This window comes from Mus caroli, unplaced genomic scaffold (genome assembly GCF_978045245.1).
Source record: "Mus caroli unplaced genomic scaffold, Mus_caroli_1 scaffold_2, whole genome shotgun sequence".
Classification (NCBI taxonomy): domain Eukaryota; kingdom Metazoa; phylum Chordata; class Mammalia; order Rodentia; family Muridae; genus Mus; species Mus caroli.
In genome coordinates, this window is record NW_028227257.1 from 96,068,796 (window position 1) to 96,083,703 (window position 14,908).

The 14,908-nt window shown below is 34.9% G+C and overlaps 1 protein-coding gene across 2 annotated transcripts in view; it reads left to right on the forward strand.

The window, feature by feature from the left end:
- Positions 1-14,668, forward strand: part of Calcrl (calcitonin receptor like receptor) — a 101,699-nt gene extending 87,031 nt beyond the window's left edge. For both annotated transcript variants that reach the window (XM_029470779.2, XM_029470780.2), the window contains 3 exons: positions 4,439-4,657; positions 5,342-5,383; positions 10,294-14,668. In XM_029470779.2, the coding sequence (XP_029326639.1) occupies positions 4,439-4,657; positions 5,342-5,383; positions 10,294-10,518 (486 nt within the window). In that variant the 3' untranslated portion in view covers positions 10,519-14,668. The remainder of the gene's footprint in view (positions 1-4,438; positions 4,658-5,341; positions 5,384-10,293) is intronic.
- The last annotated feature ends 240 nt before the right edge of the window (positions 14,669-14,908 follow it).

Sequence of the window (14,908 nt, forward strand, 5' to 3'; positions counted from 1 at the left end):
GGAAAAGAAATAGAAAGCACAAATAGGAAAATGTACATTCTTCTGAGTAACTCAGAAAAGCAGGCATTCTCTTCATCTTACATAGGCAAGCTCTGGGAGCATCTACACGAGGGGAGGGGTCTAGAAAGAGTAAATAGATTATCTTATCCACGGGATAATTATTCCTTCCACTTCCTTAGCGTGGGTTAAGATGAATTCGTTTTCTCAAGGGGTAGTGTGTGTCCAGGTGACTGACAGATTCAGATAGACTAGCTCTTATGTCATGTCTCTATGCAGAGAGAGGGTGACAGAGAGACACAGAGAGAGAGAGACAGACAGAGACACACACAGAGACAGAGAGAGAGTCAGAGAGACAGAGAGACAGAGACAGAGAGAGAGAGACAAAGAGATAGACACAGAGAGAGACAGAGAGAGACAGACAGAGACACAGAGAGAGACACAGACAGAGAGAGAAAGAGAGATAGAGACAGAAAGAGATAGAGACAGAGAGAAACACACATAGAGAGAGATCGCCTGTCTTGGAGGAAATAGCTCTCCTTAATAAGTCTTGAGAGAGCCCTAGTTCCCAGCCTCAGTGGCCTCCAAAACTACAATATTCCTAAATTAAGAGTCCCTAAAAGCATTTATGAAATAGGCTGAAATTGAGGAATAAATACAACCCATTTTCACAATGAAAATCTAGACATGCAGCAGTTCTGTTCATCAGAAGTAATTAGTGTCTGGACTCGATTTAGGGTCACAGGATGATCTATAGTCTGGAGTCAGGGATGGTCTTTTTAGAAAGAATTAAGTAACTAGAGCTCCTTTCTGGTATTCTTAACCAGGAATCTAAGAACACTCCCTGCTTCTGGCCAAGGATAAGACTGGAACTGTGCCTATTGAGGGTCCTTGCCCTTGGCAACAAAAGTCATATTTAGTGCTTTCATTGTTATTTCAATGAACAATAAATTCATACAAATTAGCATGTTTTCCATAGAGCATGAGAGATCCTAAGGCAATTACACTCTCTAAGAGTGGTATTTTGCAGCTGGCAAAATCCATTCTTTCCCACTTCCTCCTTCACATCCCACCCTCCTGGTAGGCATTGGTGCAAATACAGCACATTTAGGTGCTGCTGAGAGAAGATGCCTTTAATTTGAGAGCTAGGAGAGTTTAGGTCACTTGAGGGCTTAGGTAAGGAATTACTGGCCATTCTTGTGTAAAAGTCTTCCAGTAGTGTCCCTGTAGCATTTGTACTAGCTCATTCTGCTCCCTTCTATGACCCTGGGCACTATGGTGATATGAATATATCTTGTGATATCTACCAGTTATTGAACATCATGGCTATCATAGTAAAGAGACGTTTCTCAGCAGGCATTAATTATCTGTAACTCTTCATCTTTCCCAGGCATGAGCATCAACCATTATTGGCTAACGAAGTGCTCAGCCGCACACACACACACACACACACACACACACACACACACACACACACACACACAGGTAACACTAAACGGACTAAGCTGGCATATTTAGATATTTATATGTGTGCCTAAATATATGCATACATATAACAGCAATAATTAAATAAAAAGAGGCCATGAATTTGGGAGGGTGTGGGGATGGGGGTTTACCTGAGAGAAGTTACAGGGGGGGAAGGGGAGAGTCAGGGAATGATGTGAATGAGTAGTCATGTCACAAAATTGCCAAACACATAAGTTAAAAAAAAAATCAGGAATCTGTTAACCAGGTCTGTTTTAAGTCTGAGGAAATTCAAATGGGATTCATCTGAAATTTAAAGTTCTTCTACTTTTGCTTAAAATAATATTGATGTGGGAAATTGCATAGAGCATGGATTCCAGTTCACCCTGCCCCAGCTATATATAGAGAGAAGCTTACATAAACATTAGCTTCCTCTTCAGTTCTAGCTTCATGTTTTAAGCCAGAATGACAGCTTTAATGAATGGCTTTGTATTTAACTGTTCTTCCATGGAAGATAGATCTAAAGTGCCACATTTCTACCATTTATTAATTAGTGTTATTTTGTATACTTGGATGTTTAAATACTTTGTAATATAATTTATATCTATAACTTATAAATGGATAAAAGATCATTCATAAGTGGACAATAAGTTATTATCCAACTTGCCCAGGAAGTGGTAGTAATTTTTTTTTTAAAGTTCCTTCTATATGTTAGAGGGAACTCTCTTTAGAGGGTCAGAAATAGAACTGGCACTCGGACTTGTGTCACTGTTCATGTCCCACCTGTCAAATGGCTTTCTCTATGTCTGTCTGCATTGCATTCCGATGTCTGTCAATGTGTTCTTCTCACGAATGTGTTCTCATCAGGAGTCTGCTTAGCTCTATGTGTTTAAAGCTTGTGTTACATTGAATTCTCTTAGCAGTGGAATAATTTTATGCTTACTTGTTTTCATAACACATGTTAAAAATAAATATATGTGATTTATTCATTTTTTTGCCTTGATGAGAGATGAACTTTCATTATTTGAGTTTATTAAAGTGTATAGAGATTTGTTGTATGAAATTTCATGATTAGGTTATTCAACAAAGAACAGATATTATAGAAGTCAAAGGTCACAGAAAAAAGGAAAGAAATCAACAGTTTGCCCAATATGACATTTCTGGATGAAATGAAGAATTACCAATAGGAAATGGGTAAAATTTAGTTTGCATTTAGGTCAAGATACTGGTCAGTGTTAGGTGTCATCTTGCCAGCATCTAGAATCATCTAAAAGGCCTCTGGGCATGCTGGTAGGTGATTTTTGTTAATTACCTTAATCGATGTGGGAAGACACACTTTCATCACGGACAAGACCATTTCATAGACAGGTTGTCCTGGACAGTCTAAAATGGAGCGAGTAAGCTGAGCACTAGCATACATTCCATGCTGCTGATTCCTGACTGAATATAGAATGAGGCCAACTGCTCCAGATTCCTGCTACCTTGATGCCTTCTTTGTATAGACTATCCCTTGAGCTATGTGCTAAAATAAACTCTTACATTACTTTGTCAGAGTATATTATCACAGGAACAGGGAAAAAAATCTTAAAGTAGTCAATATAAAAGGAGAGGAAATAGAGTTTGAAGAAAGAGAAAGTGGATGAAAGGGATGGTAGGGTGTAGACGAATTGAAATTAATGCATTCATAAGACACATTCTTAATTGCTGAGTCAAATTCCATTTTCAGAGTTCTGTGAATCCCTTCAAAGACAATGTTATCTCTTGGGGAAAGTTGCTATGACACAACAAATAAATAGTAAATTGTAATTACAGAGAGTTATTTATAGAAGTTGTTGTGGGAAGCTAAAGATTATTTCTCTAGTATAGTTTAGTTTGAGTATCAGCTGGCTCAGTTGCATATGCTTTATCCATAAGCATAAAGAGAAATTACAGTAGAATTTCCGGTACTTGCTATGAGAAATGGTCATATAGAAAAATTTTACTAAGATTATTACAAAAAGGAAGACAAAACAAATATATAAAAATAGTTATTTTGGCAAAATGCACTCTTGGAGAGCACATTCTATAGACACTGATGAAAAGCTGACTCTTTACAAATTAACATTTTTTTTGAGGCTGAAGAAATCACTTAGCAGTTAAGAACACTTGCTACTCTTCCAGAGGACCAGAGTTCAGTTCCCAGCCTACATGTTAGGCAGCTCTTGACTGCCTATAATTCCAGCTCCATGTATTCATGTATCTGACATCTTCCTCTGACTTTCATCGGTAAACACACACACACACACACACACACACACGCACACGCACACACACACACACACACAGTCATAAAATTAATATTTAAAAAATAACACTTCTTAAGAATAATTCCTTTTTGCTAAAAGTGTTTATGACCATGAAACGGAATAATAGACAAATCTTAAATATTACATAGAATATGAGCTTAAAATGACTAAAATATTTCCTGACTATGTTCTACAATAATTTTAGCATAATTTTATTTTCCTAAAAGTTAATTTCACTAAACTTTATTTACCTATAAATGAAACAGCATTACTTTATACTCACTAATTAATGTCTTACAAAAATGTACCTTTAGTTCTTGGATATGAAATAGTCTAAGTTTATAAAACTGGAGTTCCCATATAAGTTTCTTTCTTTTAAAATCCATCCATGCATCATCCATGCATCCATTCATGCATCTATCTATCTATCTATCTATCTATCTATCTATCTATCTATCTATCTATCTATCTATCTATCTATCTATGCTTTTGAGACAGGGTTTCTCTGTGACTTCTTGACCATCTTGGAACTCACTCAATAGATCAGACTGGCCTCAACCTCATAAAGATCCACTTGCCTCTGCCTCCTGAGTGCTGGGCTTAAAGGCTTGTTCTACCACAGCTTGGCTCTCATAGGCTTCTTAATACTAAACACAAATGGACTTTTAGATGGTATTTTCTTTTCTTTTCAGGTAAATCTCTTTTTCCTATTAAATATTGTACGTGTTCTCATCACCAAGTTGAAAGTTACACACCAAGCAGAATCCAATCTCTACATGAAAGCTGTAAGAGCTACTCTCATCTTGGTACCACTACTTGGCATTGAATTTGTGCTTTTTCCATGGCGGCCTGAAGGAAAGGTTGCCGAAGAGGTGTATGACTATGTCATGCACATTCTGATGCACTATCAGGTAAGGCGTGCCTGCCTTCAAGAGGGCAGCTTGACAAGTTTTATACTGAATTTACATGGAGGTTTGGCTTCACTCTTGACTACTTGAAGAGTGTCAAAACATGAAGCCTTTTTGATTCTTGTGCCTTGTCTTGGGTTCTTCTCTTTCTGTTGGTTTGTCTTGTCCAACTTTGATGTGATCATTTTTATTTTATCTTATTATATTTTAAATGAATGAATGAACGAATGAATGAATGAAAATCTAACTACTAGGGTAAAGGTTAACAACTGAACTGTTAACTGATCCTTGCTGGGAGAAAGAAAATGAGTTTTCTCCAGTGCCGTGACAGTATATCAACCACTCCAGGACAGGCAGCATGTTCAGAAGTAGTAGACCAATATATAATGGACTCTACAGTGTGTGTGCCCATGTGCATGTGTGGTTTTGTTTGGTTACAGTTTGGTGGTTTTTGTTTTTCTTTTTGGGCATGGATTTATTTTGTTTTCTTGTTTTGGGGGATTGTTGTTGTGTTGGGTTTTTGTTTGTTTCTTTTGAGAAAGGACTTGAAGTTGAATGGGTAAGGGGAGAGAGTTGATTCGGAAGAACTTGGAAGAGGGGAAGAATATGATCAAAATATTCTAAATTAAGGAATCATTTTTAAATAATAAGGAATATTATTACTCACATAATTTATTTTTTTTACAGGGTCTTTTGGTGTCTACTATTTTCTGCTTCTTTAATGGAGAGGTATGTTTATTGATTTTACTACTTTTTTAAAATAGAATTTCCTTTTAAAATGAGATGAAGTTATATACTTCCCCCCAAACAACCAATTTTATCACAGAAAAAAATTACATAAAATTATTTTAGGTACAAATATCTCAAAAATGTGGGTAATATTAGAGTTGAGTGGTAGGGAAAAGTTAGTCTTACTTCAATGTATTCCAATGAGAGGTTTCCATTCAGGTAGCCCTTTGACCTACTATTAGAAGGTACGAAGTCTGGATGTTGCTTGGGAACACTGCTGGGCAAACTTTAACTTCATAGAACTTGTACTTTCATAAGAAACAGAATCTGTTCGTTTCCTCTGTTCTCTTTTTCAATAGGCTCAACTATATACGCCTTTGAAAGGTTTTATGATAGATACAAAAGAATGCTGTAACAAGCAGCATGGAAATGTGTTAATGGAGATTTCTAGGTTTCTGTCTGAGGACTTTCTATTTGAGAGGCTTCAGTAATCTAACTGGGTGGATCTGTCTAGTCATATGGATATTGTTACTGCCCAGTTGTTTGAGTATCATTGACTTTGTTTTTTATTTGTTCCTGATCTACTTGGCCAGTTTTCATCTAGAGGGTCCTAGCACAATTGAGCACAGCATAGAAATCTAGACAGCAACTCAGTGAGAAATGGACCCTGTGTAACTGAGAAGCTCATCAGGAAACCTCAGATAGAGAATACCTGGGCCTGTAATTTATCTTATAGGAATTTAATTATAATTAAATAATAATTATAATTTATGTGGATATTTCCTATAAGATAAATTACTGGAAATTATATAGGTCTCATAAGAAACTACAAATTACTTTTACTTGGTCTAAGTAAATTCTACTTTTTTTCTCTTTGGAAATAAGCAAACAAACTGTTTAGCATAAAAATTAAAGTATATGTAATTGAAGCAATAGCTACTACATTACATTTATCTATAACACTGTGTAACAGTGTTATAGAAGAGTGTACTGTCAAATGAAACTATTGAGTTGTAACTTAATTGGTATCTCTGTGATTCTACATTATACACGAGAGTGACTATTTTCCTCAAGTTGATGGCACTTGTAGACAGAGAATGAAATGAGAGGGTACAGATAAATCATTTGTCTTGACAGGCAAACTCATACAACCTTTATTACATATGCATACAGATGCACTGACTTAGGCAATCTTATATGTTGCTAATGTTGGCTATAATAAATATTGATGAGTGACATGAAAACGTGTCAAAGAGCATGCATGGAATATGAAAGATGTCTCCTTATCTATAGAAACATACCATCAGTGTGTTTTTTTTTAATATTTAAGTTATAGTCACTAGTAAAGCAGGTGTTGCAGTAGGTGAATTAGGATAGGAGGGGGTGGGGAACGAACATGGTAGGACCTTCAAAACTCTGAGGATGCTTCTTTCTTCCTAGCATTTATATTTTAGGAAAGACTTGGAGCCAAAGAAAGTGTATTTGCCTTGTAAAAGGGAAATAAAAGCAAGTGTTTATACTTTTGTTAAAAAGGTGAATGCGAAGTTTTCATACCATGCCCCAACTTCACCACATCCTCACTCTAGCATAGATTCATTTCTGTGTTGATCAAATAGCTCATTGTTTTAATGAAAAAGCCATGTAGAAATGGGAACATTAATCACACTGCAAGCTAAATTTTAAATTGGCACTTTCCATCAGAAGCCGTGTCCAGGGAGTACTGAAGTCCATGCTGTCCACGTCTGTTGTCCTTTATCTGTATAAACAGAAGAGACAAAGTACCTTGTTCTTCTGCCATGCCTTAAATTGAGAAAATTTTTGGCATTGGAAAATTTTAATAACAAGAAAACCTTTGAACTCAGTTGTTGCCAAATCCTCAGTTCATCACAACATCTTTAATACTTCTCCGTTTTCCTTCTGCTCGGGAGACCGTCCGTTTGAGTAGGACTCAGCCCAAATCTTAAGAAATGGTGTAGTCCCTCCTTTTCTGTCTCTTTGCCTCTTGGTTTTTCCCACTGTTGTAACACAAAGAAATAGCTGCCAGATTCAATTTGTGGGGTTCCAACTATGTCATGTTTTTGTTAAAGTCATTTGCTTGGTTTTAGTTTCCTTCTTGCCCTTCATGTTAGGTCAAGTGGCTTGCTTTTTCCTGATATCTGTGCTTACATTTGACCCTCTGTTGAATTTTACCAAATGCCTATCTTTCTCTTAGCATTTCTTGCTAGTTAACTATAGGTTCACAAGTGGTCAGACCACGTTCCTCTCAGCCCCATTCCACTCAAATAAAAATATGCAATGGTAACCTAAAGAAGGGACTATGGTTATCAGAAGGACATATGTATCAACAAAGCATTGTAAGTATTTTTTATCAACTAAACAATTAATGCTGAGAAGCCTTAACTCATATTCTGTAAAGAAAACTATTTTCTTTATATTTAGTTTATAGTTATACTCTTAAAAATTGATTTAGATTAAAGAATATTATTATTGACCCTATCATGTGCTAATGAGCATATACAATGCTAAGCTTTGGATTTAGCTGCCTGCATAAAACTCTTACGTAAATCAATGAGAATATATTCATATCTTTAATAATTCCTATATTTTTCATTTTTCCCATTGAAATGTTTTGAATGTCTAATTTAACACTGTTAAATAAGCATGATCTTGTATTAGAGAAAGAAGTTAAAAATGAAGTATTCTTATCACACAAGTTTGCAAAGACTGTGGGTCTTTAATTAGGTTCATTTTTTAAAAATTTGGTAAATAATAGCCCATACTACAGGACATTGCCTTTTCATCATTTTTCTGATGATTTATTCACTAAGAAGAAATAAGCTGGTGATCATAATTGTAGATTCTTCAAGGACAAACATCTAACAGTTCATATTTATTTTGATTTCTGGGATTTGGTTAGTTTTTCTTTTAGAACTATCTATCAGTCCAAGGGCCTCAAGATGGATATCTTTCAACATGAGTCTGGAATATTTTATGGGAAGATACAATCCACTCCCATTCAACTTGAAGCAATATAGCTCCAGCTTCTAACTAGTCTAGTATTTATAATAAATGAGAACAATATGTATGAACATCAGAATAAAACACTTCCCACCAAAAAGAGTTACATAATTGTTCAAAAGTATTTCTTGTTAAGATCTCTGAATATTTACTTAAACATACCATGTAAACCCATTGGCCTGCTGGGACCCCACAGAGCTAATGCAGTTATCATTTGCTTACATGTATGGAGATATTATATACATAAGTATTAGTATATTACTTTAATTTAAATACCTTATTTTTTGGTTTAGAATTAATCAAACCATAAGAGAATCAAATAGTAATTTTGTGCAAAATAAATACATATATTATACTAAAAATCTTTTATTTCCCTAGTACTTTTATGAATATACATTAGTTCTTGTTACCAAATACAAAGAGATGGTCCAAAAGTTGCTGAACTTTTAATAACATATTATATAACTGAGTTTCTAGCATTTCACTTATATAGTGTTTGAATTATTGAAAAATTAAAGATATTTTATTAATTAATTTTGAATTATATTTAAGAAATGGAAAACTCCATTTTGACATTCTTTTTCCATTAATACTAAAACATGAAATAAGACAGGAAAACTGTTTTTATCTTAAGTGGTAGCATGTAAGAGACTTAAAAGTACCCCTAAAACTGTAGTCTCCTACAAATCATTATTGGTTGCAGAATGTTTGGAGAAGGCACAAGAAAAGAAACAAGACAGATTTTATAAAATATTTAATATGGACTTTACACAAATATTTTGAACAGAAAGTTAATTATATACTCTTAATATCTGAGGATGTTAAGAGTATATGAATTGCTAGAATCTTTTTTTGATTCTTAGATTCCTTTTGGGGGCAGGCACAAAATATTAGATGGCAGATTGGGAAAATCTATTCAAACAACAAACATTTAGGCAAACATATATTACACCACAGGGATGGGGTAAATATATTATGACCTAAAGCTAGCCAGCCTCTACTCAGGCTGTACACAGTTATCAGATCTGTTAGTATAAAGATGATGGCATCTAAGACTGAGCTGACTATTTTCATTTGTGTTTAAGGACTCAGCATGAAGGAAGTCTTTCTAGAGTCCTAATTCAATCAAAATAAAAGTCAGTGTATCTGACACAATTAATCATAATCTCTAATTTCAGTCAGGAAAAAAGGCATTAAACTTCACATTTGTTTTAAGAAAGAAAGCTATGGGCTAGAGAAATTTTAATCCAGCAAAATGACTGCTCTGGCAAGAAACCACATATTCAAAGACCTTCTGGGTCTCTGTGATCTGGCTGGAATGCAGACAAGCCTTTAGCAAACACCTTTAATCCCAAACAATACAGGTAAGATTAGTTTACAGAAGGAAGCAGTCATGTTTGAAAGTAACATCTAATTGAGGGGTAGACAAAGTGATGAACCAGAGAAAGATTTAAAAGATGGATTCAAAGATAGGATATGCCCAACTCTCGTGAGAACAACATAGGGAAGAGAATTTAGGGCATCATAAATACTAAGTGAACAACCTACCAAGGAGCTAATTCTCATATTCATTCTCTCTCTCTCTCTCTCTCTCTCTCTCTCTCTCTCTCTCTCTCTCTCTCTCCTTTACCTTTTATTTTTACACAAGATATAAGTAAGATACTTAGGCAGGTCTGAGCTTACTCAATACTAGCATGCAGGCAGGTGTTGATCTTGCAGTATTCCTCCTTCAGTTTCATGTGTAACTAAAATTATAGACTAGGACCAGTTTGGTCTTCTTCCTTTAAAGAACAAAAGCTTTTCTGCCAAACATTTTGCTATGCCCCAAATAGAATATTTTCAGCTCAACTAATGGGTTGTTTTTGCTGTTTCTGTTTATTGTTCATCAATAGGTTCAAGCAATTCTGAGAAGAAATTGGAACCAGTATAAAATCCAATTTGGAAATGGCTTTTCCCACTCTGATGCTCTCCGCAGTGCATCCTACACAGTGTCAACAATCAGTGACATGCAAGGGTACAGCCATGACTGCCCCACTGAACACTTAAATGGAAAAAGCATCCAGGATATTGAAAATGTTGCCTTAAAATCAGAAAATATGTATGATCTAGTGATGTGAAAATACATAAAATCACACACTTGAACCTATGATTTTATAGCCAAAAGATTGGATAGCCAGCAAATGGATTTCTGGAATACCATGAAGAAAGCCCTCAAATGAAATGGGGATTGTAGGGATAAATGTTTAACAACCCTCTCTCTATGGGGGAGAAAAGCCTCAATTTATATTGTTGGCCAGTAACTACTCCTACCATAGCTGATTTCAAGTTACCAACCTGACATCACTGAATGTGGAATTGGAAAGAAAATAAGCACAATCAACTCTGAACGAAAATAAGCACAATCAACTCCCAGGAGCTGACATGCTCTGGAACCTGCACAGCACTGCATGCCCTCCGAGATGGAAGTCTGTGCACACTCTCGCCCACACTGACCAGAACTCTGCTCTTCTCATCTGAGGAGACCTCACTAGGTCTTACAGACATGAAAGGAAAGTTTGGTTTTTGTTATAAAACTCCTCATCCTTTTGTCATTTGGTGATAGCAAATGGTTTGTCCAGAAACACTTTAACCCTCTTTATAACTTCTCTTGTAGACTAGACAAAGAGTTCATTATCTCTGTTGTCTCATGTTACTTTCTCTAAGAAAAGCAACTGAGCGGAATTCCCATGGGCTTTTTAGTTGCTGCTACATATTGTTGTATCCTGTGGTATATCCACTCTGAATCACTAGGGAGACATATTGGTAGAAGCTACAAACACTTTGTCAGCTCTCGTTCTCTCTCTCTCTCTCTCTCTCTCTCTCTCTCTCTCTCTCTCTCTCTCTCTCTCTCTGCAGGAATAGGAGGAAATCAGTTTTCCTGAATCTGTAAATAGAAACTTTGGCCTTTCCATTTCTACTGTGTAGATAAGTGATCAACCATTTTACATGAAGGGAATCAATGAAGGATTTCTTTTTTATCTTGGGAATCTGAAAGACAGAGAGAGAGAGAGAGAGAGAGAGAGAGAGAGAGAGAGAGAGAGAGAGAGAGAGAGAGAGGTTGTACAAATGAAACTGTAAGTACTCTGTAATTTTATTTTATTGTTTCAATTCAAAACACAACCTAGGTAACTTTTAAAGCAGATAGATGATGCAATATTATATGCAAGTTAGTATCTGGTACTGTGTCTGGGCTGATTTATTTTATAGTAAAATAGAATCATGAATTCTATACTTGGTAAATATTTTAAGGACAAACAGATACCAGCATCAGAAGTTTGAGAACTAAAAACAAACCCCAGAAATATCAATGATAAGATATGAAATATTTATTTAAAAATGTAAAGCCATAATTTTACAAGCACGATATATTTGGTGTGCTGACATACTGCTTCCAATATGACATATTCCAATTTGATGACAACTCATTCAAATTCAGAAATTATGAACAACTACTGTAAGAAAAGCTAGTCTGCTACATTTGTGGGCTTTAATTCACTAAATTATAGCTTTACTGATTTTTACTGATAGATGCTTTTGAAAAAAATCCCAGGTTATTATTTTTTTATGAACCCCAGAGGAATTTTCTCTATATAATAAACACTGTTTCAGTATTTCAGTAGACTACTGTGGGTGATAATACAAGCCACGGGAAGACTTGAACTTACCACTCATTGAGGATGAAGTATCAGATATTTAAGTAATAGCTAAATTAAGACAGAAGAAAGTTTTGCTTGTGAGTTAAAGTGACATTTTAAATGGATTTAGTTTTTCTACTATTGCTTGGTTTGGAGTTTCTGAAGAACAAGATTGACTTCAGTTAGTAAAAGTCACTTTGGGGACAGTTACATGAATCCATGTTTTTTAAAAGTGTGTCTGTCAGCTTACAGTGGATGAGAGGAGGGACTCAGCCCTCACTCATTGTCTTAAGCTATAGTAGAGAGTAAATTAAAAAGTTGTTTGAAACTGTCAAGGAAAACAATTCAAATTATCGAGCACTGATGTATTACATGATCTGACAGACATATTTGTAATTTTCTGAACTTTCAACTGCCTAAACCATACAAACCTTCCTTTTAATACTTCCAGACTTTAGGTATTTATTATTCATATCTTCGCTGACAGTGTTCGTGTAATTCTGCATTCTTCCAAACAAACTGTCAAGTATTAACAATAAATGGTAGTACAGAATGCTGAATTACCAGAGAACATATTTAAAAGGTATTGTAATTTTAAGTTTTCTTTTACTATACCGAGTGTAGCTGAGATTTCTTTACTGCCAATATCTACTGTGGTGTCATTCTCAGCCATAGCAGTCTAAGATTAGTCAGTATTAGTTTTGTAATAATATTTTCGAAGCTAGATTTCTCTAAAGCTGAAGTGCCAATTAAAATATTTCAATAATGCTTGTAGAAAAAAATCCAAAAATTTTGAAAGAAAACTTCTCTGGTGCCTAAAAATTAACTTGGGGAGTTTTTAGCTTTTAAAGTTGCATCCATTATTTTTCTCTAATACTTTGTTAGAGTCATGGCTGACACTTTTAGAAGTGACTTTGTATTTTTTTGTTGATAAATCAGCCTTCCTGGAGGTTAGTGTTTGTTCAAATATAACAAACTGTGTAGGGTTTAGGAGTAGTCAGTGTTACACTTACTGTTTAGATATTTTAATGTGAATCTATTTTAATTTCCTTTGTATTTTTATTTGCTCATAGAAACATTATCTGTAAAACATACTCAAGTTCACTTAAAAGAACTCATGTTTTATCGACATAAAATCTCTATTTAGGTTTTATGAGAATATTAAAGTTGTAAGTTATCACTCACTTTCACGCATCCTCCCTGGAGCAATTGAATTCCTCACAAAATTCTTGCAGCAATTAAAGAAATACTTTGCAAAATAAACGACGATGTCTTTATTCCTTTCTTTAGAGACTTCAATAAACTAGTAAGTGGATTTAATAAATTGATTTAAAAAGACATGACTGTTTTCTGTGCCAAAATGATAATATGTATAAAGTCTCATATGGCATGAGAAGGGAAGATCCTCTTAAACAGGGACATTTTTAGGAAAATTTCCTCCCTTATGCACTATATTCCAAGCAGTGGTCTTGTGTTAAATACGAGAAATAACACGAACGAAAATGCCTACATAAAGATTTTTAAAAAAGAAAACATGGTCAAAACCTCACACAAATAAAAACTTAAATGTGTCAAAGACTTTATTTAACAAATGATGGAACCACTGATATGACATAATTATCCAAAAGAGAACTTAAACAAGTTGGATAATTATGTCCTGGAACTCATTCTGTAGACCAGGCTGGCCTCGAACTCAGAAATCCGCCTTTCTCTGCCTCCCAAGTGCTGGGATTAAAGGCGTGCACCACCATCGCCCAGCTTCCAAAGAGAACTTAAAATACTACATATGCCTTAGAAAATATAAATACTGAGGTGAATATACAAAATATTGTGTTTAAGAATGGTAATGAAAAGCCAGGCGTGATGGCACACACCTGTAATCCCAGCACTCAGGAGCCATAGGCAAGTGGATCTCTGTGAGTTCAAGGCCAGACTGGTCTACAAAGAGAGTTCCAGGATAGCCGGGGTTGTTACACAGAGAAAACCCATCTTGAAAAACCGAAAAAAACCAACCAGCCAACCAACCAAATAAACAAAAAGCAATCAAATATGAGTACTGGTAATAATTAAGCAAAACAGTAAATATAAATACAATTAGACTATACACTCAGAATAGATAGGATGACATTAAAATAATGTTAATATTTAATATACAATTAAATATAGCATAATGCTTACATAAGAGAAAAATGCTTACATTTAGGAAAAATACAAAAACAAAAAATATCCTTATAGTATTTTGAGCTATTTAAAGGTAAAGGTTTAATATAATACAGCCAACTAGGCAGGTCACATACTGCTGAATGCATTTTAAAACTACTACTTTTAAAACAAAAACAACAACCAAACCAAACAAAACAAACACTTAATGTGATGCCTAATAACAAGTGCTAATACAAACACAAATTGAAGTTAACATTGTTGTAGTTGAAATTATATTATTACATAATAGAATAAATTTAAGTTTACTAAGCATATACTTACTGTTCCTGAAACACACTGAGTATATATAGTATGAAATATTTTCTCCAGACATATTTTATCAGTTACATGATATTTGACAATCTAATGTCTTTCAACTTTTAAATTAAAAATTTAACTGTCATACACAGTGGTAAGCTTAATTTTCAAATAAAAAATTGTTTTGTTGATCCTCCTCCCCCATAGTCTTTTTTATTAGATATTTTCTTCATTTACATTTCAAATGCTATCCTGAAAGTCCCCTATTACCGCCGCCCCTTTGATCCCCAACCCACCCACTCCCACTTCCTGGCCCTAGCATTCCCCTGTACTGGGGCATATGATCTTCTCAAGACCAAGGGTCTCTCCTCCC